General features: G+C 56.5%; 4 protein-coding genes across 5 annotated transcripts; 2 read left to right on the top strand and 2 right to left on the bottom strand.

The window, feature by feature from the left end:
- Positions 1 to 23: 23 nt before the first annotated feature.
- RAB33A (RAB33A, member RAS oncogene family) lies at positions 24 to 3388 on the bottom strand. The gene is made up of 2 exons (XM_050310849.1): positions 3056 to 3388; positions 24 to 525 (listed from the first exon to the last, which is right to left on the bottom strand). The coding sequence occupies exons 1-2, from the start codon at positions 3281 to 3283 to the stop codon at positions 67 to 69; spliced, it is 687 nt and encodes a 228-aa protein (XP_050166806.1). The 5' UTR covers positions 3284 to 3388; the 3' UTR covers positions 24 to 66.
- A 2078-nt stretch (positions 3389 to 5466) lies between these two features.
- Positions 5467 to 9457, bottom strand: MARS2 (methionyl-tRNA synthetase 2, mitochondrial). Its single transcript, XM_050310823.1, has 3 exons — positions 9237 to 9457; positions 8472 to 8806; positions 5467 to 6697 (listed from the first exon to the last, which is right to left on the bottom strand). The coding sequence occupies exons 1-3, from the start codon at positions 9421 to 9423 to the stop codon at positions 5495 to 5497; spliced, it is 1725 nt and encodes a 574-aa protein (XP_050166780.1). The 5' UTR covers positions 9424 to 9457; the 3' UTR covers positions 5467 to 5494.
- A 91-nt stretch (positions 9458 to 9548) lies between these two features.
- On the top strand, positions 9549 to 23236 carry AIFM1 (apoptosis inducing factor mitochondria associated 1). 2 transcript variants are annotated; one of them, XM_050310820.1, is made up of 16 exons: positions 9549 to 9681; positions 10810 to 10949; positions 13588 to 13678; positions 14551 to 14657; positions 14789 to 14919; positions 15454 to 15544; positions 16287 to 16371; positions 17349 to 17425; positions 18257 to 18365; positions 19006 to 19113; positions 19910 to 19998; positions 20079 to 20219; positions 20740 to 20882; positions 21118 to 21242; positions 21733 to 21929; positions 23021 to 23236. In XM_050310820.1, exons 1-16 carry the CDS (start codon positions 9612 to 9614, stop codon positions 23090 to 23092), a joined length of 1776 nt encoding a protein of 591 aa, XP_050166777.1. In that variant the 5' UTR covers positions 9549 to 9611; the 3' UTR covers positions 23093 to 23236. The 2 variants fall into 2 exon arrangements, with proteins under 2 accessions (XP_050166777.1, XP_050166778.1); XM_050310821.1 differs by lacking the exon at positions 10810 to 10949 and adding an exon at positions 11765 to 11892 and having other exon boundaries at positions 9554 to 9681.
- Positions 23237 to 23367: 131 nt separating this feature from the next.
- LOC126637500 (proteoglycan 4-like) lies at positions 23368 to 25665 on the top strand. The gene is made up of 2 exons (XM_050310834.1): positions 23368 to 23624; positions 24421 to 25665. Exons 1-2 carry the CDS (start codon positions 23581 to 23583, stop codon positions 25622 to 25624), a joined length of 1248 nt encoding a protein of 415 aa, XP_050166791.1. The 5' UTR covers positions 23368 to 23580; the 3' UTR covers positions 25625 to 25665.
- The last annotated feature ends 820 nt before the right edge of the window (positions 25666 to 26485 follow it).

Below are 26485 nucleotides of genomic sequence, written 5' to 3' on the forward strand. Positions count from 1 at the left end.
GGCGCAAAGCAGGAGTCGGAGCGCAGGGGGCTCAGAGCCTTTATTGGGGTCCGGGCCGGGTCCCGCTCAGCACGGGCAGGAGCCTTTCCCGCTGGCCTCGTCCGGCCGGCGGGACTGCGGCTGGGGCTGCCCCGGCCAGCCCTCGGCGTCCCGGCAGGGCAGCGAGCGCTGCGCCTTCAGCCGGCAGGCCAGGCACATGAAAATGGCGTCCACGTTCTGGCTCTCCTGCGGGTCCTTGGCCGAGGTCTCAAACAAAAGCATGTTGTGAGCGTCGGCGAACTTGAGGGCCAGGCTGGACGGCACCTGGATCAGGTCCTTCAAGTCACACTTGTTCCCCACGAGCACCCTGGGGACGAGCGGGGACACCGCGTGCCCGTTGCACTCCTCGATCCACGTCTTGAGGTTGGTGAAGGAGCTCATCTTCGTCACGTCGTACACGAAGACCACGGCGTGCACGTTGCGGTAGTAGTGCTCCACCATGCTCTTCCGGAACCTCTCCTGGCCGGCCGTGTCCCACACCTGCACCTGGGAAGCGAAGCAGACGAGAGGAGAGGCTACAGGAGCGTGGCTCTGCCAGGGCCCCCTGTGGGGGTTCCGTGGGGGCTTCCTGCTGTCCAGCTTTCAGAGAGTCATGGAGTTGTTTTGGGCTGGAAGGGACCTTAAAGCTCATCCAGTTCCAACCCTCTGACATGGGCAGGGACACCTTCCACTAGACCAGGTTGCTCCGAGCCTCATCCAGCCTGGCCCTGAACACTTCCAGGGATGGGGGAGCCACAGCTTCTCCGAGCAACCTGTGCCAGGGCCCCACCATCCCCAGTTTCTTCCCAACATCCCCTCTAAATCTGCCCTCCTTCAGATTAAGGCCATTCCTCCTTGTCCTGTCCATCCAGGCCCTTGTCCAAAGTCCCTCTACAGCTCTCTTGGAGCCCCTTTAGGCACTGGAAAGGGTTCTGAGGTCTCTCTGAAGCCTGCCTGTCTCCAGATGAACAACCCCAGCTCTCCAGCCTGGCTTTAGAGCAGAGGGGCTCTGGAGATGCCCTCGGAGCATCTTTGTGGCCTCCTCTGGACTCGCTCCAACAGATCCGTGTCTATTTGTCTACCAAATCCCACACCATGAACGAACCCTGATGATTTCAGAGGAGTCAGGGCAAAGAGAAGACGAGGAGGGGGAGCCACCCTTTGTGTGGGAATGCAGCAAGAGGGCATGAAGCTCTGTGGGGATGGGTGAGGAGCCAACAGAGACTGCAGGGGAGGATTAAAGAGCAGAACGTCTCAAAGAACGTTGTAGGGGGGCTCTGCTCTAGACTGTCTGGCCAGGAAGAGCAAGCAGATGAGGTGCTCTATGGACAGAAAGGAGCAGCCTCATGTTTGCAGCCCCTGGTCCTAACTGAGAACTTCAAACGCCACAACAGCTGCTGGAATGACAGCACAGCAGGGCACAGGTAATCCAGAACATTCCTGGAGCCCTCCATGACAACTCCCTGACCCAAGTGACAGAGGAGCCGAGAAACTCCAGAGCTGGATGAGCAGTGAGGTGGACTGGGGACTGGCTGAACATCTGGGCCTAAAAGGTGGTGTCAGTGACACCCAGTCTGGTTGAACACTGGTGACTGGCAGGGTGCCCCCAGGGGTCAGTCTGAGTTCTCCTGGTAACATCTTGAAGCTTGGAACCGGCAATTTCCAACTCAGTCCGAGTCACACTGTACCTACAGAGACAGCACCTGCCCCGAGGTCTTTCAGAGTGAAAAATGCTGGCAGAGCAGGGCTGCTGCTCAGTCCTTTCTGGGCCAGAGCCTGGGCAGAGCAGGAGAGGGAGGGTCCATCTCCCACCTCTCACCTCTCCTTTTGGATGCATTATCCCAGGAAAAGGCCAGTGTGCTGCACTGCCTCCCACTCACGCCTGCTGGAGCACAAATAATATCCAAAGGTAGAATCCCTGGCAGTGTTTTCCTGCTATTGGCCGTGACACGGGCTCCATGCCAGCCTGCACCAGACCTCACACCAGCACGGCTCCGTGGGGCTGGACAGAGCTGGGGAAGGCAGGGGGGGAATGAACACCTCTAAAGGAGAAAGGGAAAAACATTAATGGACAGCCTAGAAGCACAACTAAAGCTCTCACGCACCAACACGAGTTCTGGTTTCATTGTGATTTCAACTTTTGATCTCCCATCTGTCGGTACAGCAGCAGTGTTTGTTCTTCCAGCACCAGCCTCGCACTCGGAGGCTGTGGGTGCTGATCCCCCCGAGCCTGGCCAGGTCAAGCTCCACCACAGGCTCTGCTCCTGGATGGTTTCCTACCAGCAGCAGATGTGCTCCGACACACCAGCCAGAGCTCTCCAGTTCTGGGCTGGTCGTTCCCTACAGGTGTCACATGGGCCTTCATAGAGCAAATCCATCCTGTTCCAGCCCTCCTGCAATCACAGCTCCTGGTGCCAGCTGGGAGCAGATTCCAGCAGCACTCCCACAGCTGCCGAGCCTGCTGCCACCGGCCCGTCTGAGCCTTCCAGCCTCCCTCTTCCCCCCCAAAAACGCCCCTGTTCTGGCACACAGCTCCATTCCCCAGCTGGTCCAGTGTCTGGAGCTGGAGCCCCCCTGATGCCCTGAGGCTGTGCTGGGTGTCGGGAGGGCGGCAGTGGCTCACCCTGACCCATTGCTTCAGGCTGCTGCAGGCTCAAACCAACCCCAGAAATAGCGACAAGGCAGCAGGGATGGATGGGTCCAGAAGCATCTCTGCTGACTACAGGCATGAGAATTCTCCCCTGTCCCTGCCTCCTCCCTCCAGCTGGGATAAAAGGAAAAGCCCTCGGGAGAGCTTTGGGGTGCGAGATGCAGCCCTGGGGTAGGGGATGGGGTTGAGGCAGGGATGGGTTCTGGCTGCCGTCGCTGCTGGGGCTGCTCCTGGTCAGCTCGGGGCCAGCGCGGGGCCCGCCGGGGACAGAGCGGGGCTGACCGAGGATGGAGCGGGGCCCACCGGAGCCGGTGTAGAACCCACCGGGGACAGAGCGGGGCCCTGCGGGACTGATGTCGGCCAGCCCGGGGCCGGTGCGGGGCCCACCTTGATGCGCTCCCCCTCGATCTCCACCGTCTTCTCGCGGAAGTCCACGCCGATGGTGGCCTCAGTCTTGCCGGGGAAGGTGCCCCCGCAGAAGCGGAAGGTCAGGCACGTCTTGCCCACGTTGGAGTCTCCGATCACGATGATTTTGAAGATGCGGGTCTGCACGTAGGGCTCCAGCGCGGGGTCGGAGCCCGGCGGCCGCCCCCCGCCGCCGCCGCCCGCCGCCATCCCTCCCGCACCGCCGCCGCCTCACCGGCTCATACGGCACCGCACGGCACCGGCACCGCCCCGCGTAGCGGCACCGGCACAACACGGCACCGCCCCGCGTAGCGGCACCGGCACCGCTCCGCCCCACGCACCGGCTACGGCACCGCACGGCACCGCCCCGCGTACCGGCACCGGCACCGCGTACGGGCACCAATACAACACCGCTCCGCCCCGTGTAGCGGCACCGGCACCGGCACCGGCACCGCTCCGCCCCACGCACCGGCTACGGCACCGCCCCGCGTACCGGCACCGGCACAACACGGCTCCACCCCGCGTACCGGCACCGGCACAGCCCCTCGCACCGCCACCGGCTCTGGGCCGGCCCTCCGCGCCAAGCCCCAGGCCGGAGACCGAGTGCTTTCAGCCCGGGCATCCCCAGGGGACCGGCAGGGACCGGCGGGGCTGCAGGCAGCGGGACTGGCCCCTCCCGGGAGGGAGCCCCGGACACCGAGGGATAGCGGGGCAGGAGCAGACATCGGGACACACGAACACCCGCACGTTCCAACACGGGGTCACTGCCACCGGTGCCAGAGTGACCCTCTCCATGTCCGGCCGGGCAGGCACAGCCCGCGGCTGCCAGCATCAGAGGGACCGGGAAGGGAGTATGTCCCTCCTGTCCCCAAGGAGCAGGGCAGCGGGGTGCCAGCACCGACAGCACTAGGGCACAGGGGCTGCAGCAGGAAGGATGCTCAGAGGGATGGCAGGAGTAGGGCAGCAGGTGACACTCGGCAGGGGAAGAGAACCACGGCAGGAGGGGACGAGGGGACCCGTGTCAGCTGAACTGGGACAGCATCAGGCTGTGGCACAGCAAGGGTGTGGGGACTGGCAGGAGCAGGCAGACTACAAGGGCTGCATGCACTGCTTCTGCTCACACAGCCCAGGCAACCCCAAAAGAACTCACAGCCCCCCAAACCAGGCCCATGAAAGATGACTCCTGCACTGATGGGACCTGGAGGACCCAGAGGCTGGGAAGGATTTACCAGAGATCCCCAGTGGTCACTGGTGCCCCAGAGTGCCAGTGCTCAGCTGCTTCCAGCAGCACTGACATGAAACTAGAGTGCACTAAGCCTTGCAGCAGGCAGAAAAGCCTCAGGAAGGTGAGTCTGGGCCTGAAACATATGCCCTTCTTTCCCATTCTGGTGATGCCAGCAGGTCTGCACAGCCAAATGAGACCTCATGTTTGACTGTGGCACTGTCCTGCCCCTGGAAAAGAGTGGTCACATGGGATCATCCCCATCAGGGCTCACTCAGACTGGTTTTGGCCCACAGAGAAAGCCCAACAGATCCATGGGCACCATGGAACCATATCTGACCACCCCCAGCTACTTCTGGACTTGCCAAAAACCTGTGATTAAAGGTGAGATGAGGACACTGATTGTAGAGCGACTGCTCATCCTTCTCCCTTCACAAGGAGACAACACCGAGGAGGGCAAGGACCAACCCCATCTCTCCTCAGGGCTTTCGTGATCCCCCTGGATACTCAGCCTGAACATCAGCACAAGAAGGGATTGCTGGAGTGAGTGAGGTGGGAGCTGCTGTATCTGGAAGGGATGGCTGGGCAGACTGGCTGCCACATCCATGGTTACAGTGTCTTCAGAAGACCATCTGAAGGCTCCTCACCTCAGACAAGGTAAAGGAAGGGAGCATTCCAGACTGGACAGGGCTCAGAGCAACCTGGTCTAATGGAAGATGTCCCTAACCGTGGCAGAGGGTTGGAACAAAATGGGCTTTAAGGTCCTTCCAACACAAACCAGTCTAAGATTCTATGCTTCTGTGAGAGACACAGGCAAGAGGGCTCTGGTGGAGCTCCAGGACCGTGCATGAAAACCTTCCCATTTTAGGAGGATAAATATTTGCCTCAGCTGCTTTTTACATCCCATAAAATACATCGGGGCACAAAAAGCAGCAATATTGAAACCCAAGGCTGTGTCTTTGGTTCAGTTACTGACTTGGCTACTCAGGCATTCTGAGGGTGCTGCCTGAGCTTCCTGAGCCCTCAGCCCTGCTTGCACAATCTCCTGCCCAAGCATGTCTGGGCAGCCCCCAGGCTGTCCCTGGGACAGCACAGCCCTGTTCAGGGCAGCTTCCCACCCCTCCACACCACCACCATGAATGGAAGGAAGGTGCTTTTAACAAAGACAGCATTTCCCAGGAGTTCCTGAAGGTTTTTATTCACAGAAGCTGTTTGTCAGGGACTCGAGCTTCTTGCTTTCTGTTCTTCACAGTTTCCAACTTCTCCAGCCTCTGGAACAAGACGCCAGTGTCAGGTCCGAGCTGTCTCCCCTCAAAGGGACAAGGCTTTCCATCATAGCGTGCCAAGAATGTCAGATCAGAGAGACCCCTCTCTCCTGGCTCAACAGCGAGGCGGGACAGCAGCTTGTCTGCCATGTGTGGGACCACAGGCTGCAGGAGTGTCCCGTAGACACGCAGACACTCCAGCGTGACGTGCAGGATGGTGTCCAGCCAGAGCCGCTCCGCACTGTCCCTTCGGTCGAGTTTCCAAGGCCTGTGCCTCTGGAAGAAGCCATTGGTCTGCCTCACGCACTGGGCAATGCATTCCAGAGCCTTGTAAATCTGGAAGCCTTCGAAAAAACCAGCCACCTGTGCAGGCAGCGAGGCCACCGCTGCCACGAGTTCATAGTCCTCAGCAGACGCCCTGCCCATGCCTTTTGCTTCCCTGGAATCCAGGACCTTTGGAAAACAGGGCTCTGAGAAGCGTGGGTAGGTGTTGCTGGGGTTGATGCTGGGGGCCGTTGAGCGATTCAGCAGCCCCCCGAGTGCATCCGCCAGCTCCGAATTCAGCAGCTTCACCACCTTCTCGTCGTAGTAGTCGCAATCCCGCTCCGGGACGCCCTGACGCAGCAGGAAGTACCGGAACCCGTCCACACCGTACTGCCCCACGCACGTGGCGGGGTCCACCACGTTGCCCAGGCTCTTGGACATCTTCTGCCCGTGCACGGTCCAGTGGGAGTGCACCAGGATGCGCTCGGGGGGGGCCAGCCCCGCCGCCAGCAGCAGCGCCGGCCAGTACAGCGCGTGGAACTTGAGGATGTCCTTGCCCACCACGTGGTGCGCGGCCGGCCACCACGCGCCGTGGCTCTCGGGGTACCCCACCACGCTCAGGTAGTTCACCAGGGCGTCCACCCACACGTAGATGGTCTGCGTGGGGTCACTGGGCACGGGGATGCCCCACTGCAGCCGGCTCCGCTCGCGGGACACCGACAGGTCCGGCAGATCCTCGTCCAGCCAGCGGAGCGCGCGCTGGTAGAAAGAGTCGGGAGAAATGGCACGTGGGTTGTCCCGGAGCCACTTCTGCAAGGGATCCCGGAACGCCGAGAGCCTGAACATGTAATTCTCCTCTTTGGTCCAGTGCACCTGGGATGGGAGAAGAGGAAAGGATTACAGTCCAAACACTCCAAGAACGGGGTGACAATTTGCATACAGCATTCTCAGTGTGGAGTTTGTCACAAGCTCCCTGTGTCTGGGTGTCCTCCCACTCCAAGGAAAGCCCCCAGTATCTTTCCATGACTAGTAGGAACCTCCTTGCCCAAGACACGCCTGAAGACCTGGGCACCTGGGATGGTTCAGCACCCTGCTTTTAAATATTCCCATAATCCCAGGAAGAAACACCTTTCTACCTGCCAGGTTGATGTGACATCAGGAAGGAATTAGGGAGATGAGAATACACTTTCTTACTTTCTTAACAACATAGGTTTTGCTATAATAGTGGAAAATCATGAGAACACAAAATGATGTTGTAATTCCTGCCCTACTGGCACTCCTGGTGCCTGCCTTTGCTGTTCTCCTGGGGGCCATGTTCCTCTTTTTCCCCAGTTTATGCATTAATGCATCTCAGTCACTAACTCTGTTTGCTTACGGCACTGACAGCACTTCTCCCCCACTGTTAAATCCATTAAATGACACATTTAGCTAAACCAGTGAAAAATGGTGGGTGGACGCGGTACAAGTGAGCTGTGTAAGGCACTCAGGGATCCATGGCTGGGTCAGGAATCTCGCAGGGTACAAGGAAGACCTGAAGAACATTCAGAACATTCCTTCAAAGATGAGCTGTACACCTTCACCCCCAGGCTCCACTGGACACCAGAACCCAGACACCCACCAGAAGTCTGGGGTTTATGGCATAAGCCCACTTATCTTAAGGGCTTTCTCAAGAGTTGTTATTTGTTAATACAGCCCTTTCTGTGTGAGCCAACACTCCTACACCCCAGCCTCATACAAAGACCACAGGAGCATAACCTGTGCTGAGCTCTGATCAGGACTATCTAGCAGCTGCTGGATTAAATAATGTAACTCCTGACACCTTCTAGAAAACGCAGTGGCAGAGAGACTCTGGGGCAGGTACCATGGTCCTGCCATGTGCACCTGCCAGGTGGGGTTTAGCAGCTCTCACTTGGATCCCCACTCACCACCATAACACAGAGAATCCACACACTGGTTTGGGTTGGGAGGGACCTTGCAGACCATCTCATTCCACCCCCTGCCATGGGCAGGGACACCTTCCACTAGCCCAGGTTGCTCCAAGCCCCATCCAACCTGTCCTTGGACACTTCCAGGGAAGGGGCAGCCACAGCTGCTCTGGGCAACCTGTGCCAGGGCCTCCCCATCCTCACAGGGAAGAATCTCCTCCAAATACCTAATCTAACCCTGCCCTCTGTCAGTGGGAAGCTATTCCCCCTTGTCCTGTCACTCCAGGCCCTTGTAAATAGTCTCTCTTCATCTTTCTGGCAGGCTCCCTTCAGATACTGGAAGGCTGCTATGGGTTCTCCCCAAAGCTTCTCTTCTCCAGGCTGAACAATCCCAATTCTCCCAGCCTTTCCTTGCAGCAGAGCTGCTCCATCCCTCTGATCACCTTGGTGGCCTCCTCTGGCCTCTCTCCAACAGGTCCTTCCTGTGCTGGGAATCCCAGAGCTGGAGGCAGCTCTGCAGGGGGGGTCTTACCTGAGTGGGGCAGAATCCCCCCTCACAGCGGTGATCAGCCCAGGACACAGAATGTTTCTGGACTGACAGGTGGCACTCCACTGAAACACAGGTGGGTCTCAGCCAACGTGAATCACAAAAGGCTGCAGGAAGCATTAAACACCCCAAATTCGGCCAGAGCAGAGCGTGGTGCTCCCGCAGGTGCCGTTACCTCGTGGCCGGTCTCCAGGGACACCTTGCAGGGGCGTCCCTGGGCATCCCTGCGCTCAGCCAGCTGGCTCTCGGGCAGGAAGCTTTCCTCGGGAGTGCAGTACCAGCCCTCGTAGGAGCCCTTGTAGAGCGCCCCGCAGTCACGGAGGGCGCCCCAGAAGTGCCGCACGGCGCGCTGGTGCCGGGGCTCGCTGGTGCGTATGAAATCGGTGAAGGTGACGCCGGCCTGGGCCAGGGCCTGGCGGAACAGCCCCGAGACCCGCTCGCAGAGCTCGGGGGGCGACATCCCCGCCGCCGCCGCCGCCTGCTGGATCTTCAGCCCGTGCTCGTCGGTCCCTGGAACAGAGAGAGGCCGTGGGGCCGTGCGGAGGGGTGCGGGGATGGACCCCCCTGCAGGGACACAGGACCTACCTGGGGGTAGGGTCAGCCCCGGGAGAGGGGGTCAGACCTAGGGAGAGGGTCAGTCATAGGGGTGGGAGTCAGTCCCGAGGGTGGGAGTCAGAGCAGGAGGGGGACAAGGCCAGGGCAGGGGGTCAAATCGCGGGAGGGTAGTCAGCCCCGGGTGGTGGGGGATTAGTCCCGGGAGCGGGAATCAGACTGGGGCGGGGGGATCAGACCGGGAGGGGGTGTCATCCCCGGGAAGGAGGGTCAGCCCCGAGGGACTGGGGTCGAACGGAGGGACAGGGCTCGGACCGCGGGAGGGGGGTGATCCCCAGGGAGGGGAGCCAGCCCCGGCGCAGGGGGTGATCCCGGCGCCCCCGCTGACCCGTGCTGAGCCGCCCGGGCCCGGCGGCGCGCAGGCGGCGGTGTCGGAGCAGCGCGTCGGCCAAGAGCGCCGAGTACAGGTGCCCGATGTGCGGCGGCCCGTTCGCGTAGAAGATGGGGGTGGAGAGCAGCAGGCGGCGGCCGGGCCCGGCGGCGGTGCCGATGGCGCGGCGGGGCGGCCGCCACATGGTGTCGGTGCCGGTGCCGGCGGTGCCACCATCGAGGCGGCGGCGCGGAGCGGCCGCCCGGAAGCGGCTGCGGGAGGAGGAGGAGGAGGAGGGGCGGGCGGCGGGAGGCGGCGCGTGCGCGGCGGGGCCGGGCCGGGGCCGGGGCCGGGACCGGCGGGGCCGCGACCGAGAGAGGCGACACCGGCGACATGTTCCGCTGCCGCGGGGCCCTGGCGCGCGCCCTGCGCCCCCCGCCGCCGCGGGGCCGCGCGCACGCGGGTCAGTGTCGGCACCGGCGGGGGGGCACGGGCACGGACACGGGCACGGACACGGACACGGACACGGACACGGACACGGGTGGGGGGGAAGGACGGGCGCGATCCCCGCCGCTTCCGCCGCCGCTTCATCCCGCGCGGGGCTCCACACGCGCCGTGTGCCCCCCACCCCGTCCCCCCCCTCAGCGGCACCGGGGATGGCACCGGAGGGCACCGGGCCGGGAGGGCGCGGCCCTGCCCCGATCCTGCGGGATGCCCCGGGAGCGGGAGGGGAGGAAACCGTGCCTGGGACACCGCGGGCGACCTGGGGCTGCCTGGGCGCCATTCGGGCGGCTTTGGCGCGGCTGCGGGGTTTTTGTTACGAACGAGCGGGTTTTTGTTACAAACGGGCGCGCTTAGGCGGAGGTGAGGCGGGTTCGGGGGTCCGCCCCGGGAGGGGGGTTGTATGGACAGCCCCCGAACCTGTCCCGGGAACATCGGCCGTCCCCGCCGTCGCTCCAGGGGACAGTCAGTTCCATGCAGGGGCGGGCTGTGCTCAGGCCGCAGCGGAACGAAACGCCGCGAAGCTGCTCAGCCAGGTGTGCTCCTTGAGTACCGGGACGTGCCTGCCCCCGGGTCTGCTCAGTTCCCCCGGGGATGTCCTCTGTGCCCACCGTGTCCTGCTGGTGGCTGACCCCGCTGGAACGAGCTGTGTGGGCAGAGGGGGGTTTTGTGCCGCTGTGGCCGTCGCTGCTGCTCGCCCCGGCGGGGTTACCTGGAGCCAGGTGCATCCTCGGACAGGAGAGGCCCGGAGAAGGTGTGGGAACCACCAGCGCACGTCTCTGCGCTCTCCCGGCCCTGTGTGGCCGCAGGCTCCAGCTGCAGGCAGCCTTTCCAGCTGCCCGGGGATGCTCCTGCTGTTAATTAGCCCAGTTACTCCTTGATCCTACAGATGTTTTCATATCCACGGCTGCCCGGAGCACGTTGTTGTGGCACGGGATAAATTCCCTGCGGTCGCTCAGATGTGGTGCCACGTTTTCCAAACAAGGAGCTTGTTTGGTTTCAGAAATGACTTTAGCCTCTAAATTTCTGGCCGCACCTTCATGTTGACAGTGTTTTTGTGTTGTTTTCTCCAACAAATTGTGTCCCTTAGGCACCCTGTTGCAGCGCTGGAATGTGCCCCCAGACCTGCAGCTGAGCAGACAAGTGCAGACAGGCGTGCCCGGGGAAAAAGGCAGTAATACGTTTTTTGCCTTTATTGTGGGCTTGACCACCTTAGGAGCAGGTGCCTATGTAAGTAGAAAGGTGGTTCCTTGGGAAGAAGCCGCAGTCCACCTCTCCTGTCGAGCGTTTGCTGTATTCCAGCTCTCTTTACTCAGCTTTTGATCTCTGTAGCTTTATCTCTGTTTCCTCCTTTAGAAAAACTTCAGAGGAAGCTAACTGGAAATTAACTTCTTGTGATTACTTGTTTTTAAACTGTAATTTCAGTTACCTGTTAGGGTTTTTTTACCTTAAGGGCACTCTTGGGTTTTTTTTTGTTATGACCAACCACAGCTCTGTCTGTTGTCATGTTTGGGATTTGATACCAAAGCAAACCATTCCTTGCCAAATCTCAGTTCAGAACATTTGTTCAACTTCTGTAAGGGTACAAAATCAACCCCCAGTTGGTGAGCATTTATGTCCTACATGAAAAGGATAAAAATTTCCAGCCTGCCTTAGAGAGTAAATGATATTCCCAGGGAGCTGAAGAGTAGCAGCATTGCCTGGGAGTGGATGGATCCCAAGTTTACATCAAACAAATCTGTGTTTCCAACCTCTTTTTCTTAGAGGATCACATTCATTAAAAGTTCCAAATCCCAATTTTCTCCCAAGGAAAGTCCTTGGAAAGGGAGGAAAGAAAAATTAAAACAGTGCATGGAGGAAAAATCTTTTCCTGTTCCCTTTAAATTTAATTCTTTCCTGTGCCCTTATACCCTTTTTTTTTTGGCACGCAAGGTAGCTGAAATTACAAAGCCCACTCTGCTTTTCCTAAGGCCTGTTTAATCAAGAATCTTTCCTAATATTCAGCTCTTTCCTTCTTCTCTTCCATTGCCTGTCTTCACCCGCAGTTTTGCCATGCCATCCACTAAGATGCCCTTCTAGATCCCTGACGTCTTCAGGTGTTCCTGGCAAAGCTGGCAGCAACCTCTTGTTATACTTAATAGTGGGAGGAACAGTCACTGGGACAGGAGCTTATGTAAGATGCTTCCAAAAAATGTGTTTATTGGGTAGGAGGGTGGAGGGAGGGCACCTGTCTGTACCTCCCACTAAGTTACCCTTCACTTCAAACCCTCTTTGTGCTCCCTGGCCTCAGGTATTAATTTTCAAGGGACACTGCCAAATAACTTAAGGTTATAAATTTGACATTCTCAAGCAGTGCAGTTCTCGGTGGGGAAATCTGCCTTAGAATTAACCTTTCCACTTTAAGTTAATCTAAAACAAACTGGCCATCTTTGATTTGTAACCATCAGGAAAGGCACTAATCATTAATTAATGCACCTATCCTGGTATCAGTAGTGTTGGCATGCAGAAAAGGAAATAATAACTGAATATAAGTGTGTTAGAGGGAAGAAAACTTGTCCAAAGTTATGATTTCTTTAGGGAAGAGCACTGAAATATCACCCCACGATGTGGCAAAGCACAGTTGTGTTTCTGACTAGAAAGAAGTTGACATTGTCCTGTTGGAAATATTTGTCCTGAAGGCCTCATCTGATGTTTTGCTTGTGGTTTTTCCTAAGGGATAGGTTTAATTTGCACTATGCTGCCCTTTGGACTCGCTTAAAACCTTCCTGGTTCTGCTTGCAAAGGCAGAGGTGGTTTGTTAACCTTGGCTTTTCTGTCTTTAAGCAAAAGGCTTTAAAAATACCTTTCTCTTAATTCTTTTCAACACTGAGAAATTCTTGTTTCTGATATTTCTGACATTGCTCCAGTTCCCTGGAGAGGCTTTTGTCTGCCCATGCTCTTTTTTTGTGCCTGTCATTAAGTTCCTCCATTTTTATTTGAGACTATTTGCTATAAGACACCAACTTGTGGGGGTTGGCAAATGAAATTTGATGTTGTGCAAATGGTAGAGATTATTAGCAAGGCTGTGGTTTGCCTTAAAAAGAAGGTTTGCTTCCCTCTAATTTGTTACCCACGGGGGCAAACACTGGACTCTCACCTGCTCCCAGCACTCCCAGTGTCCAGCTCCTCTCTGTTACCAGTTTTTGTTGGAGGTTAACTTGATGTAAAAAGTGCTCCCTCTTTGTCTGTACCGCTAAATTGTACCTGCAGGGTCTGCTCCTGCTGTATCCTGAATTTCACAGTCAAATAAACAGGTGAGCATCCAGCTGGAAGAGATTCCATGTCCAAAGGCTGTTACCTGGAGCAGCCCTGCTCCTGTGGCTGAAGGCACTGCTGATGTCAGGGGTGTCACCACTGCCACCACCGTGCCTCCAACACCTGGCCTAGAGAAAGCCACTCAGGCTGTTGGCTCTGCCCAGGTGCTCTGGACTTGGAAAGCTGGGAGATGCTTTCTCCTTGGATTCGTCTTCCATTTTGCAGCCTTGTGTCGTGGCCCACCCTGCACGTGGCCTTGGGGTTGGTTTGGCTGCATTTTCTGCGTTGGTTCTGGTTCCTCTTGGAACAGGTTTGCAGCCAAACACCTCCAGGAAGGTTCACTGCTTCTGGGAAGCAGCCAGACACCCAAGGCTCATCAGAGCAGGTAATTTTCTGAGCACAGTCTCAATGGGCACCTTGTCCAGTGGGGTGTATTTTGGTCTGTGTGTTTTAACTAAAAGCAGATGGCTTTTCCAGCCCGCAGGATGGACACAAACCTGTCAGGGGGGAGCAGCAGCGTGGTTGCCTTGGTGCTGTGAGGTGTACAAAGTCAGTATCTCCTGTCTGTCTCCAGGTGTACAAAACACTGAAGGAGAACAAAGAGCGATTCACCAGCCGGGTCTCGTCGATAACGCGAACCCAAGACGATGAGTCCTCTCCCTCTGGTGGGTACCAGCCTGCTGGTTCTGGGCTTGGCTCTGTTCTCCATAAGCTTGAGGCCTCTAAAGCAAGTGGAGCACAGCCCCTCTGGAATCACAGAAGTGTCTTCACAGCATTGTCACTTCTCGGTGCTGTTGTTTGGGAATTCCCATTTGGGGCCTGGTTGGACGGGGCTTGGAGCAACCTGGGCTAGTGGAAGGTGTCCCTGCCCATGGCAGGGGGATGGAACTGGATGAGTTTTAGGGTCTGTCCCAACCCAAACCCTTCTGGGATTTCTGATTGTGTGACTTCCCAGCACAGAAGATGGTGCTGGCTCTCCATGACCCAGAACCAGGCTGTTTTACAGACAATCCTGAGGATGAAGTAGGGTGTCTCCTGGGGCTGATTTCTGCTGGTTATTCCTTCTGTGATAAAAAGAGAAAAGAGTGAGCCCTGCTTTTGGCTTTTACCTTTGTGCAGTCTGACAAGGACACTGTGATTCCAAAGGGCCTCTTTCCCTGGATAGCAGACGAAGAGGACCTGCCTGTGGGAGGAGGTGCCTTCTGCAGGAACTCAAAAGTGGTCTCCTTTAATACAATTACAGAAAAATCTGCCTTGGTCTTTTTGGGAACTTCACTTTCTTATCAACTGTTCCTTGGTTGGCCAGTGCAGAGTTTTTGATCTTGCTTAGAAAAAACAATTTGCTGAAATCTGGCTGGTTTCTGGAGGGAGCCAGCTTTGGGGGAAGCATCAGCGTGGTCCTTGGGAAGGGTGCAGGGGTGGAAGGTGTTTGGAGGACAATTAGCCAAAGGAAGTCAGGGTGTGGAAGGCCCCTGGTGAGGCCCAGTTTCCCTGAGTGTTTGCAGTAAGGTGTCCCCTCTGTCACCTGCATCTCCAGGCGCTCATGTCAAGGTCCCATCCCACGTCCCTTTCCTGCTCATTGGTGGAGGAACTGCTGCTTTTGCTGCTGCCAGATCCATCCGTGCCCGTGACCCTGGAGCCCGGGTAAGAGCTGTCCTGCTCCAGGGCAGCCGTGTGGGTCCCTGGCAGTCCCTCTCTGCTCGCTCCAGAGCCTCTGTCTGTGTTGTCATTTGCCTGCCACTGCTCCAGCTGATGTGTTTCCTGACCAATTACAGGTGCTGATTGTGTCTGAGGATCCTGCCCTGCCCTACATGCGTCCACCTCTCTCCAAAGAACTGTGGTTTTCCGATGATCCCAACGTGACAGAGACCTTGCGGTTCAAGCAGTGGAATGGCAAGGAGAGGAGGTAGGTGGCACTGCAGGTGACAAGGCTGAAGGGGAGTGTTTAGTGACAAGGTGACAACAATCAAAGTGTTCTCTTGGGAGCAAACCACAAGCCAGTGTAGGTGTGTTGGTGTTGGCAGGGGTTGAGGAGCTCTGCTTCCCACCTGAGCCTGCTCTGTACTTGATAACTCTTGGACCTTGCTGTGATTCCCTTAGACATGTCCCACCACAGGGTTCCTGTGAAATAAGTTAATAAAGGTGAAGCTCCATGGGTTAGAACAGAGCTCCAGGGACACTGGATCGTGTCTGATCCTTGTAACTTCTGTGATTAAGCCTTACCTGATGGTTGGACTTGATGATCTTAAAGGTCTTTTCCAACCTGAAACCCTTGAACTTTAACAGTGTGAAGACCCTGATTCTTAAGAATAGAGAAATAAGAGTTCTGGAGCTTGCTGTGAGTGCCCAGAGTTGTCTTTGTCTCATTGGAATTGTTGAATAGCTGGGTCTCTGGTATCCCAGAGCAAGTGGAACTGTTTGATAATGGAGCTTTTCTCAGTATCTATTTCCAGCCACCGTCATTCTATGTGCCTGTCCAGGACCTGCCTTCTGTGGAAAATGGTGGGGTGGCAGTTCTGTGTGGCAAGAAGGTGGGTACAGCACTGGCTGTTGTTCCTACAGCTTTTCCCAAGCAGAGCCTGGGCTCTGAGCTGGTGCTGAATTCCTGGAGGTGCAAGGGGGATTGGCTGGGAAGGGAGATGTGTACAAGTTTGGGAGAAGTGTGATGGAGCAGAGATTGTGCTAGTCTTAAATGTTAAGTTTGAAAACGGAAGAAGCCAAGAGGAATAGCAATGAGCTGGGGGAAGATGATGAAGAAGGGAGATGGATAGGTCTGGAGTCTGGCCATGGGGCAAGAATGTAGAGCTTGGAGTCAAGGTGTGACAAAGAGGAACCGGGCTGTGTTGGCCAGAGGGTGAGGTGAGGAGAGCACAGTGATCCAGGTAGTGGGTGATAAGGTGGGCAGGAGCAATGTGCAGAAGCAGGAGGAAGGTGGAGCAATTTAAGGTGAGCCTTCTAATACACTCATATCCTCAGATTTTTGTATGTTGCTACAATAAGATGTCAGTGACTCCTCTTCCTGCTGAGCTGGGCTGCGTCTGAGCCCATTTCAGACTCAGACCCTGGGAAGATCGATCTGAGCTGTGGTGACTCCCATAGAAATTGTCTTCATTCCCGCTTCCAGTCACCTGCCTTCCCACTTCCTACCCCCCTGCCCCTAAACTTCAAGGTGGGAAAATGTTAATTCCAAGTTTGCATCTCTGATCAGCGGTTTAACATGCAGTTTGACTCAAAGTGCACAGCAGCTTGAGCTTGGCTTGGTTAATCCCACAGGTTGTACATATGGATGTTAGAGGGAACACAGTGAAGCTCAGTGATGGGACCCAGATAACCTATGACAAATGTCTCATTGCCACTGGTAAGTCTTTGAGGTTTTTTTCTCTTGTTCCTTGTCTTGTGCCAGGCTTCTTATTACAGTGGCATTTAGCTAAATTCTGTAGAGCACCTCTCTTGTGGAGACAGGCTGGGAGAGCTGGAGAAGAGAAGGCTGTGGAGAGACCTTAAAGACTCTTCCAGTGCCTAAAGAGGGCTCCAAGAGAGCAGCAGAGGGACTTTGAACAAGGGCCTGGAGGGACAGCACAAGGGGAATGGCTTCCCACTGACAGAGGGCAGGGTTAGATTGGGAGAAATTCGTCCCTGTGAGAGTGGGGAGGCTCTGGCACAGGTTGCCCAGAGAAGCTGTGGCTGCCCCATCCCTGGAACTGTTCAAGGTCAGGTTGGACAGGACTTGGAGCCACCTGCTCTAGTGGAAGGTGTCCCTGCCCATGGCAGGGGGTGGGACTGGATGGGCTTTAAGGTCCCTTCCATCCCAAACCATTCCATGACTGTGGTTCCATGACAAGTTTCTGCAGTAAGTGCAAACCCTTGGGAGAGCAGTCACACAGCCAGCTGTGCTGTTGGGTTTTGCACTTGCCTTGCATCATCCAGCTTTTCTGGGATGTTCAGAGTTTTGCCCTGTGATGACTGGGAAGGAGGAAGAGGTGACTTCCCTGGAAGGAACTCCTGAACAGACCAACCTCTGCCTGTGTGGGAGCAGCAAACAGAACCAGCAGCTCTTGCTCAGGCAGAACATTGCTCCAGCATTGGCCCCAGCATTTCTGGAGCAGTTCAGGTGGCACTGGCTGACTGCAGGCATTGGGGCAGGGTGTGGGTGTTGGGTCACCTGCTGCTCCCACAGGGTCTTCTGTGTTAAAAACGCAGGCAGCAGCAGGGATGGAGCATACTGCAACAGTTTGGAAAGCACAGTCACGATCCAAGGCAGCTTTGCACTGCCTGGATAGCCAGTGCCATGGCCCTGGTGTCACTGCTGTCTCTTCTCTCCCTCCTTGTCGCCAGGGGGAACCCCAAGGAACCTGCCGGCCCTCGAAAGAGCAGGAAAGGACGTACAGAAACGGCTGACGCTGTTCCGGAAGGTAATCTCCAGATGCTGCCAGTCCTGGGGTGAGACTGAATAAATCAGAGCCACTACCACTGTTTTCAGCTTTTAAATTCTTCTGCTCTGACCAGAACAGCCTTGCCTTGGCACTGCTTCTCTCAGCTGGTGCCCAGGAGTGCATTGGTGGCTCATTCCTTTCCCTGGGCAGGAAACCAGAGTGGAGTCTGCTCCACCACTCATGTGCTGGCCTCAGGCCTGAGAGCTGTCATAGTACATGGGATTATGGGATTTTAGGGTGGGGTTTTTTTCAAGTTTCCCTCCTATGTGACTTTGCTGCACCTTCCAAGGTGAATAAAAGCCTTGGAAGATGGTCAGTGATCTTCTGAGGTCTGCTGTAGAGTTGCTTTTTGTTGGCAAACTCCACTTTTCTTGAAAATGTAACCTTCTCCTTAGTCTAGCTCAGGGAATTGATCAGGAATAAGAAGGTGTATGAGAATCTTCTGTTCTGTGCTGGACTCCCCCTGAGGTGTGGTCTGCTTAACTGGGAAGGGAAGGATGGATGTTGTGAGCTGTTGCATCCTTGTTGTACTGGTTGTGCTGTGGGACATTTCAATTTAGAAGTTTTACTGTAATTGCCCTTGAAATGCAGGAATTTGAGATTTCCCAGTCAGGTAAAAGCTTGCACAGACATAAGGAATCCAGGGAGGTTTTTCTGTGCAACAGGGAAACAGGAGGAAGGAACAACACATCTCCTTTTCCAAGCTGGGGAGAGAGTCATTCTCATATCAAAGGGAGAAAGTGGAGACAAATGCCTTGTGCTGCCATTGCTGTTAGAGAGGATTTGAAATGGGGGTAAATGTTCTTTCAGATCGAGGACTTCCGAAACCTGGAGAAGATTTCAAGAGAAGTCAGGTCCATCACAATTATTGGTGGTGGTTTCCTTGGCAGTGAGCTGGCCTGTGCTCTGGGAAGGAGAGGTGAGTGCGTGTCCTCAGCTGTGACAGACACTGAGTGGAAGCAGTCTGATGTTGGAAACTTCACCCCCAACTGCTCAGTATTGCACAGACTCCGTGTTTGCCTGAAGGAGGCTGAATGCACGTGTGTTCTGTTGGCTGCACAGCCAAGATTTTCCCAGTTTCTCCCTCATTAACTGCCCAGCAGCCCCTGACCACAGAGGTGGGAGCTCTGCAGGCCAGTGCGTGCTGCAAAATTACTCCACCTTCTAAAAAGTCACATTTGTCCCCTGTGCTCAAAGCCACCCTCTGACTAGGATTTCAGGGTTGGAACTGGATGATCTTTGAGGTCCCTTCCAGCCCAAAGCATTCCATGATTCTGTGGTGGTGAACAGCTGGATTCTGACTGGCAGTGTGCAAGGAGTGTCTTTTGGTAATTTTTCTAAGTTTTCTCCAAAATACCAAGCATTTTACCTAAAAGGCTGTTATTAGAGCTTGCAGGTGTGTATGTGAAACAGTCACCTTGTGACTCCTGGAGAAAGTCTGGGAGCCAGAACTCCCAGATTTGTGAACTTCTGTCAAGCTCCTTGTGTAAAGTAAAGCATGTGTATCCCGACATCTGTGCTGCTGCTCTCTATCCCACTGCTCTGTGCTTCCCTTCCAGCACGAACCCGAGGCCTGGAGGTGATCCAGCTGTTTCCAGAGAACGGCAATATGGGCAAAATCCTGCCTGAATACCTGAGCAACTGGACCACAGAGAAAGTCAGGAGAGGTGAAGCTGCAGAGCAGCGGGTTGGGCCGGTGGCTGCCGTGCAGCTCTTGCTGGTGACATCCAGCTCTGCTCTGTCCCTGGGCTCTGCAGGATGGCCCAGGTGCAGCACAGAGGAAGCTGCAGTTCAGGCAGCTCAGGCAGCATGGAGCTGCCATGAATCCCTGGCTTCTTGGCAGTTCCTCTTGGAAAGCTGAGCCAACAGGCTTGCTGATGCCAGTGAGGCTTTCCCTGTGGCTGTTCCTCCCTGGAATGGTCCCTATGCCCATGCACACACCTGGCTCAGGCCAGGTGCTGTAGTGTATAGCTGCTAAAGCCAGTAAGATCCAAGACACCTTTTTCCGTTTGCTGCATTAAGTGCAGAATATTCCTGTGCATTGGAAAGTGGAGCGGGATAGAGGGAGGAGGAATATCGTTTGGGTGTGGATTGCGGGGCCTGGTAACCCACAGGTCTGAGTTACTTTCCTTTTTGGAAGCTGCCTTGTTGGACCTCTGTGTCTGACTGAGACACAGCAGTAGGTAATTGAGTGTCCTAGTTTCTGAACACCTGTTTTGGGGAATTCTTTTGGATGTGACCTTGTTATCACGTAAGACATGTACTTTGGGTTGTTCTTCAAGCAGCTCTCTCAGACTTTTCTACCTGGCTTTCTCCTCGTGCTTCCCTCCAGGCTGTACTGGCACAGCTTAGGAGGTCTCTGTCTTGGTTCCTCGCCTGGAATCTGTCTGCACCAACCACCTGCTCCAGGTGGGATCTGCCCAGCCCTGAGCAGGCACTGAGGTGTCCTCTGCTTGTTTCCAGAGGGGGTCAATGTCCTGCCCAACGCTGTGGTCAAGTCCGTCTCTGTCTCCGGCAACCGGCTGGTGATTAAACTGAAGGATGGACGGAAGGTAAATGGGAAAGCAGGGAGAGGGTGAAGCTTGCAGGGGCGTGGGGGGAATGAAGATCCTAATTACTAATTGCCAAACAGGTGGAGACAGATCACATCGTGGCTGCAGTAGGGCTGGAGCCCAACGTGGAACTGGCCAAGTCAGCGGGGCTGGAGGTGGACTCAGACTTCGGGGGGTTCCGGGTGAACGCGGAGCTGCAGGCACGCTCCAACATCTGGGTGGTGAGTGTGGGCACGGCGTTCTGGCTGTGCTGATGCAGCAGCTCGGGACACACGAAGCTGTGGGGCTGGTGCACTGGGATGAGGTGAAAAAGAGCGAGTAGAGGAGTAAGGAGAGCGGTTGTAGCGCAGGCCCGGAGCCTGGTCAGGCACCGCAGCCGCCTCGTTGCCGTGGTAACCACGGCGAGTTTGGAATATTTATGCTGTGTAAGAGGAGTTGGGGTAACCTAAAGATAGCCTGGATCGCTCGCTTGCGTAAGAGTCCCTTGGTGGGCGTCGTGACTTTTTGATTCCTCTGGAAAGCGTACCTCATGCTGCCTTATTTTCCCAAAGATCGACGAAAAAATGCTGAGAAACTGGGAGTCGTGTAGCCCAGGGAGCGGGAAGAGGTCGTGGTGGTGTTTGGGGCTTGTCAGAAGAACGCAGTTCCTTGTTCCATTTGTTCTCTGCCCAGCGTTTCTTTGGGCACCGATCGAAGCTGTGGCTGTCGGTGTTTGGTGCTCACTGGGTGATTCTCTTTAAGGCAGGGGACGCTGCCTGTTTCTACGACATCAAACTGGGCCGGAGACGTGTGGAGCACCACGATCACGCCGTGGTGAGCGGGAGACTGGCCGGAGAAAACATGACTGGAGCTGCGAAGCCCTACTGGCACCAGTCCATGTTCTGGTAACGTTCCTTTCTTCCTCTGGGGTTCCTTGTTTGGCCACGTTAGCCTTGGCCTTGCTGTGTCTTGACTCCTTGTTCCACCTCTGTGTGCAGAGCAGACATGCTGTGTCAGTCACTCTGCATCCGCGATCGCCCGCACCACGCTGGCAGCAAGGATTTGAGGGTGGATGGATGGAATTGCCTTGGGTTTGTCTCACCAGTGCTACAAATTACTTTATTTCCACTTGATTCCTAGGAGCGATCTGGGCCCCAATGTGGGGTACGAGGCCATTGGCCTCGTGGACAGCAGTTTGCCGACAGTCGGAGTCTTCGCGAAAGCGACAGCGAAGGACACGCCGAAAAGTGCGACAGAGCAGTCAGGTAAGGCCCAGGTGTGCTGGGAGGAGCCTGCAGGTGTTGGTGTGGACACACACAGTCAGTCTGACCTCTGAGAGCACAAGGAGACTGCTCCCTTTCTAGACCAACCTTTAAAGGCTGTATTTGATATTAAAATGGGATTAAACCACAACATTCCTCCAAGAAGCCATCAGGTAACTCACCTACTGACAGGCAGGCTTTCCCAGGCAAGCTTGATCTCCTCCACAGCAATAAAATGATCAGTTTGGGACAAGAGAGACTGAAGATCCAAGCACATTTACTTTGTATTCGCTGCCTGGAAGAAGCAGTGGACTTTGCTGTCCCAGGCACTTGGGGGTGGAAGTCGGGAATTGTCGGTGTTGTGCTCCAAGTTGGGATTGTTTCATCCTTGTGTTAATGAAACTTAACTTCTGGGGGACACAGCTCTTGAGTCTGTTCTTATCATCACATGTCCTGCCCTGGGTGTGTGACAGCTCGTGTCTCTGCCTTGCAGGGACTGGAATTCGATCCGAGAGCGAAACGGAAGCGGAAGCCTCAGAAGTTCACATCTCTCAAAGCTCTTCACCGACACCTCAAGTCCCAAAGCAAGGAGAAGATTACGGCAAAGGTGTCATTTTCTACCTCAGGGATAAAGTCGTGGTGGGAATCGTGTTGTGGAACATCTTCAACAGGATGCCCATTGCTCGGAAGGTCAGTGCAGGATGAGGATGATGGACAGTGGGGCTTTATGGAGCAGGGATTTCCTTGTGGAAAAATCAATCTGCCAATCCAAAGTGAGGATAAATAGATGCAGATGCTCTGTCTGACGCAGAGCTGGGCAGTATCCAATTCACCCTGTCCTGGGTGAATTAGGGGAGCTGTCCTTGTGCTTTTTTGCATGTGTGTGCAAAGTTTTTACAGAAATAACTCAGATCAGGTGTGTGCTCCAAGCCTTACCTTGGCATGGCTGAAATTCCAGGCCTATAATAAGTAGAGGCTGGAATCACAGTGATGAAGCATGAGTGAAATGTCCCATCTTTGTGCTGCTTTGTCCAATGTCCAAGTGCCTGAAACAGTCTCAAATATCATCCCAGAAACAGCCACAGAGTCAGGGCTGGGACAGCCCTGAGAGGTGCTTAGTGTGTCTCCACCCCCGTGGTCTGTCTCAGTCCTCCCAGGTCAGCTCAGCCAGGCTGAGGTCAGGTTTTAACACCTTTGGAAAATTTCATTAGTTTTAAACTATGGGAGTGATCCCACACTATCCCCAGGTGATCTCTCCCGGAAAGAACTATTCATGATAGAAATCGATTCTGAATCCTTTATGATGCAGTTGAAACCTGTTGCTTCTCCCATCCCCGTGGAAAGGAGATCCTTTCCTTCTTTCCTTCCTCCCCTTAACAGCCTTTCCCCTAAATCTGAATGTGCAGGGTCCTTGGCCTCTTGGTCTTGTTTAAAAGCTGCAGGTTCAAGCCAGGTATCCTGGCTCTGAGACAGTGCCAGGCTCACCTTCACAGGGCTGAATCACTTTTTGAAGAGACTTGTTCTCCCCAGCTGTAAAGAAAAACCCAGAAACAAATCCCTCAGGGACAGGGAGGTTGGTTTTCCAGCTCTTCCTGTAGGCAGGTGCTGGTACGTTTAAGAGTCCCATGTAAATTTGGGTGCAGAAAGTGCTGTTGTGCTGTGGCTGTCTCAGTCTGGTGCTTCAGAGAGGATCCAAGGAGTTCCTGGCATTGGCTGTGACAGTCCTGCAGCACTGGCTGTTTGTAGGACGTGCAGGATTTAATGCCTTGTCCTTCCTCCAGATCATCAAAGACGGGGAGGAGCACGAGGACCTCAATGAAGTAGCAAAGCTCTTCAACATCCACGAAGACTGAACTCTGTAAGGGCAACACGGCACTAGGAGTGAGGGGGCTGCTGGCTGTGTGCATCCCTTCGCCTCGGACAGCTTCCTTGGAGCACTTGGGAATATTCCACTCACCTGAGCCCAGTGTTTGCACCAATAAAGTCAGATTGTTCTAGTCACCTGCTTTTTCCTGCACCGCTGCCTGGCCAGTGAGGAAAGGGGACTGTGCTGCCCACTGGGCTCAGTTTTCCCTTGTTTCAAGCTTGGAGAAGCCTGCAGAGCTCCCTCTTTTCCTTGCAGTGATTCCCAGCTGGGAGCGGGCAGGGCTTCAGCCCCTCCCGTGCCTCAGGTGCTGCAGCTCCCAGCTGGTGCCTGCAGCTGGACAGCCCCAGTCCACACCCTGTCTCCCCACAGCTGGCTTTGCCCACAGCAACGAGCTTGGAGAGCCTGCTGGGAAAGCTGCTGCCGTTGGGATCCTTCCCCAGGGTGTCTCTCCTGGCTGGTGATCCCCTCCCCACTATGCCTGAGGTGTCACTGCTGGTCCCCATGCACAGGTTACCTGGGTGAGGGAATAGAGGTGTGACAAGAGCTGGGCTCTGAGGACAGGGCTGGGAAGGGCAGGGGTGGAGCCACACTGTCCCACAGAGCAGCCACCTCATGACTCCTACATCCCACAGGAGCCCTGGCAAACCTGGAGGAGCCAAAGAGCTCCCTGGGCCTGAACCGAACACTCCACCACCTGGGTGGTGTCGGCACCAAGGAGGTGCCGCTGGTCTCCCAAAAGGTGCCAAGAGCAGCCGTGAGAACCTCGCCTCTGGTGCTTGGAGCACCTCCTGCCCCTTCTGCACTGCCCTGGGGATCTGCAGGGCTGCTCCTCTCCCCATATTCACACTCCACGCTTCTTGGGACCCAATTCCATCTGTGCAGTAACTTTTTCTTTGTCCTTAAATACCTTATCCCCAGGGTGTCACTGCCATCTCTGATGGGCTCAGCCTTGTCCAGTGGCGGGTCTGTCCTGGAGCTGCTGGAACTGTCTGTGACAGACACAGGGGAAGCTTCTCCCTGCAGTTTCCTCCCACCCCTCTACCAAAAGCTGGCCATGCACACCCAACACACCTGGCAACTGCCCTGGGTGATGCAGGGGCTCGGAGAGCCCAGGGGCCACTGTGACCCAGATGGCACCAAGGATCCATTGTGACATTGCAGGGCCTTGTGGCATGAAGGAAGGGGCCCCTGTGACACTGCAGGGCCCTGCCCTGCCCATGGGGTACCTAAGGAGCCCCCCGGGGTGCCCACTCCAGCAGAGCAGAACACCTTGCTCGGGGGGCAACAGCTCTCTTTTCCTTCTCTCACCTGCAGGGAAGGAACCATGGAGAAGAGGAACACCAACCCGCGCCCCAAAGAGGGGCACCAGCTGAGAGACAGGGCAGGGGGCAGAGGCCAGAGGTGGGATGGCGCCGGTCGTGCCAACACTCTGCCAAAGCAGCCGCCTCCATTCCCGTCCTCCCGCCCGCACCAGCGGCAGCCTCAGGACAGCCAGGGCCAGCCCCTCCGTGAGGACACGCTGTCCTCACCTTACAGCACGCTGAGCTCCAGGAGCACCAGGAGCCCTTCCATCCTGGCCGCGGGGGCGCGGGGCCCAGGCCCGCAGTGGTGCAGGACCTGTCCCGGCCGTCCCCTGCTCCCGGCCAGCAGCACCGCCGCCCGCAGCCAGCGCCGGCGGGTCAAGAGCTGCTGGGCCTGCAGTGGGGTGGCGGAGCCGGAGCCGCAGCAGCAGGACAAGGACCACGGATGGCCGAACGAGGCTCCCCTTGTGCCTCAGCGCTGCGGACACAATATCTCCCGCATCCCTGTCCCAGCAGCAGCTGCTGGGAGGAGCCAGGCCAGCCCTGCCAATCCCCCTCTCCCCTTTCACGCCTACAAGGCGAAATCATCCCCCGGCCCACGGCGAGAGGTCTCTCACTGTGTCAAGCAGGAAACCCAGCCTGAGACCCCAGCACAACGGGCAGATTCAGCTGTTCCTCAACACGCTGAGCAGGAAACCCACCCCGAGACCCCCCAGCAAGGGGTGGATTCAGCTGTTCCTCAACACGCTGAGCAGGAGACACAGACAGAGGAGCAAACTTCAGCTGCTCCCCTCTTGGTTGACCGGGAGACACAGACTGAAACTCTAGCACAAGAAGAGGAGATTTCATCTGCTCCTCAGCTCGTCGATCAGGAGACACAGATCGAGTCCCCGGTCCCGCGCAGCCCCTCAACGCTCAGCTCAGCCCTCTCCACCACGGAGCTCTGCTCTGCTCCCGGGGCCGCTCGGCAGCGGCTCCCCCCGCTCCGGAGGGCGCTCGGGGCTCTGCGCGGGGCGTTGCGGTGTCCCTGCCGGGGACGGCCCGAGCGCGGTGCCCGGCGGGCCCCGGGGGATGGCTGCTGCTCCGAGCCGGTGCAGCATCCCCGAGGCGGCACGGCGGGGACGGGGGCACGGGCGGCACCGCAGGCGTTCCCCGCCGCTGAGGACACCGAGCCGCCGCCGTACTCGTGGCCGTGGCTCATCGAGACCAGTGTGTGACTGGCCACGGCGACTGTTAATAAAAGGTTTCGCCTCTCCCATCGTGCTCGCCACAGTGCCTGGTCCATCGGGAGGAAGGTGGGTGCAGGGAAGGCCCGTGCCGGCAGGCCCCTGTGCTCCTTCAGCCAAGCAGAGCCCGTGCCCTTGGCTTCTCCCCTGCCTTCTGCTGCTCCAGCTCCTCTGGTTCAGATCCCCGGGCTCGGTGCCGGCAGCCAGCCCTCAGCCTGGCTGAATCCCACCAGGTGCCTCCCTTCCACCCGCCTGTCCACGACAGAACATTTCAGATCATAAATTTGGTGAGTTTTCCCTAATCCTGCTCTCCCCTGCACCTCTTTGGCCTCAGGAGGAACCTCCCCAGCATGGTGGGGGTAGGAGGACGAGCCCCTCTCCATTCTGTTTGGGACCCTCCCTGACTGCTCCGGTGCTGAGAGCAGTGGAAGCAGCACTGTATCCCCCTGGGGAGTTAATCCTTGGTGGTGCCTAGGCAAAGCTTACTCCCATCAGTGAGTACCATTAACAAGGAAAAAGAATAACAAAATCCCCGAAGAGCCCCATGAGATCCCTCTGCTCCCGCAGGGGTGAGTGAAGCCAGACAGGGACTGGCTGCCCCATGGATGGGGCTGGGGGGGTGCTGAGGGCAGACAGGGCTACCCAGCCATCAGTGGTGGCATCTGGGCATGGCCAGGCTTGGCTGCAGAGCTCCCATCACCAGGGTCAGGCAGGAGCCAGCAGAGTGCCCCCAAGTTTTGCTGGCTCAACACTGTGCAGAGACATGGGCCCTGCAGATCCCACAGCCAACTCTCTCCCTTCACTGAGCCACAGGCTCGAGTTGACACACGTGGAAACCTGCCCAGACACAGG

Source organism: Myiozetetes cayanensis, unplaced genomic scaffold, assembly GCF_022539395.1.
Source record: "Myiozetetes cayanensis isolate MyiCay16 unplaced genomic scaffold, myiCay2020 scf15, whole genome shotgun sequence".
In the NCBI taxonomy this organism is placed as follows: Eukaryota; Metazoa; Chordata; class Aves; order Passeriformes; family Tyrannidae; genus Myiozetetes; species Myiozetetes cayanensis.

Coding starts and splice junctions, on each gene's coding strand:
- MARS2 (XM_050310823.1), bottom strand. CDS start 9,423: ATGTGGCGGCCGCCCCGCCGCGCCATCGGCACCGCCGCCGGGCCCGGC. Junction 8,807..9,236: donor GCCCGGGCGGCTCAGCACGG/GTCAGCGGGGGC, acceptor TCTCTGTTCCAG/GGACCGACGAGCACGGGCTG. Junction 6,698..8,471: donor CCCTGGAGACCGGCCACGAG/GTAACGGCACCT, acceptor CTCCCATCCCAG/GTGCACTGGACCAAAGAGGA.
- AIFM1 (XM_050310820.1), top strand. CDS start 9,612: ATGTTCCGCTGCCGCGGGGCCCTGGCGCGCGCCCTGCGCCCCCCGCCG. Junction 19,114..19,909: donor CACAGAGAAAGTCAGGAGAG/GTGAAGCTGCAG, acceptor GCTTGTTTCCAG/AGGGGGTCAATGTCCTGCCC. Junction 19,999..20,078: donor AACTGAAGGATGGACGGAAG/GTAAATGGGAAA, acceptor ATTGCCAAACAG/GTGGAGACAGATCACATCGT.
- RAB33A (XM_050310849.1), bottom strand. CDS start 3,283: ATGGCGGCGGGCGGCGGCGGCGGGGGGCGGCCGCCGGGCTCCGACCCC. Junction 526..3,055: donor TCGAGGGGGAGCGCATCAAG/GTGGGCCCCGCA, acceptor TTCGCTTCCCAG/GTGCAGGTGTGGGACACGGC.
- LOC126637500 (XM_050310834.1), top strand. CDS start 23,581: ATGCCTGAGGTGTCACTGCTGGTCCCCATGCACAGGTTACCTGG. Junction 23,625..24,420: donor CCCATGCACAGGTTACCTGG/GTGAGGGAATAG, acceptor TCTCACCTGCAG/GGAAGGAACCATGGAGAAGA.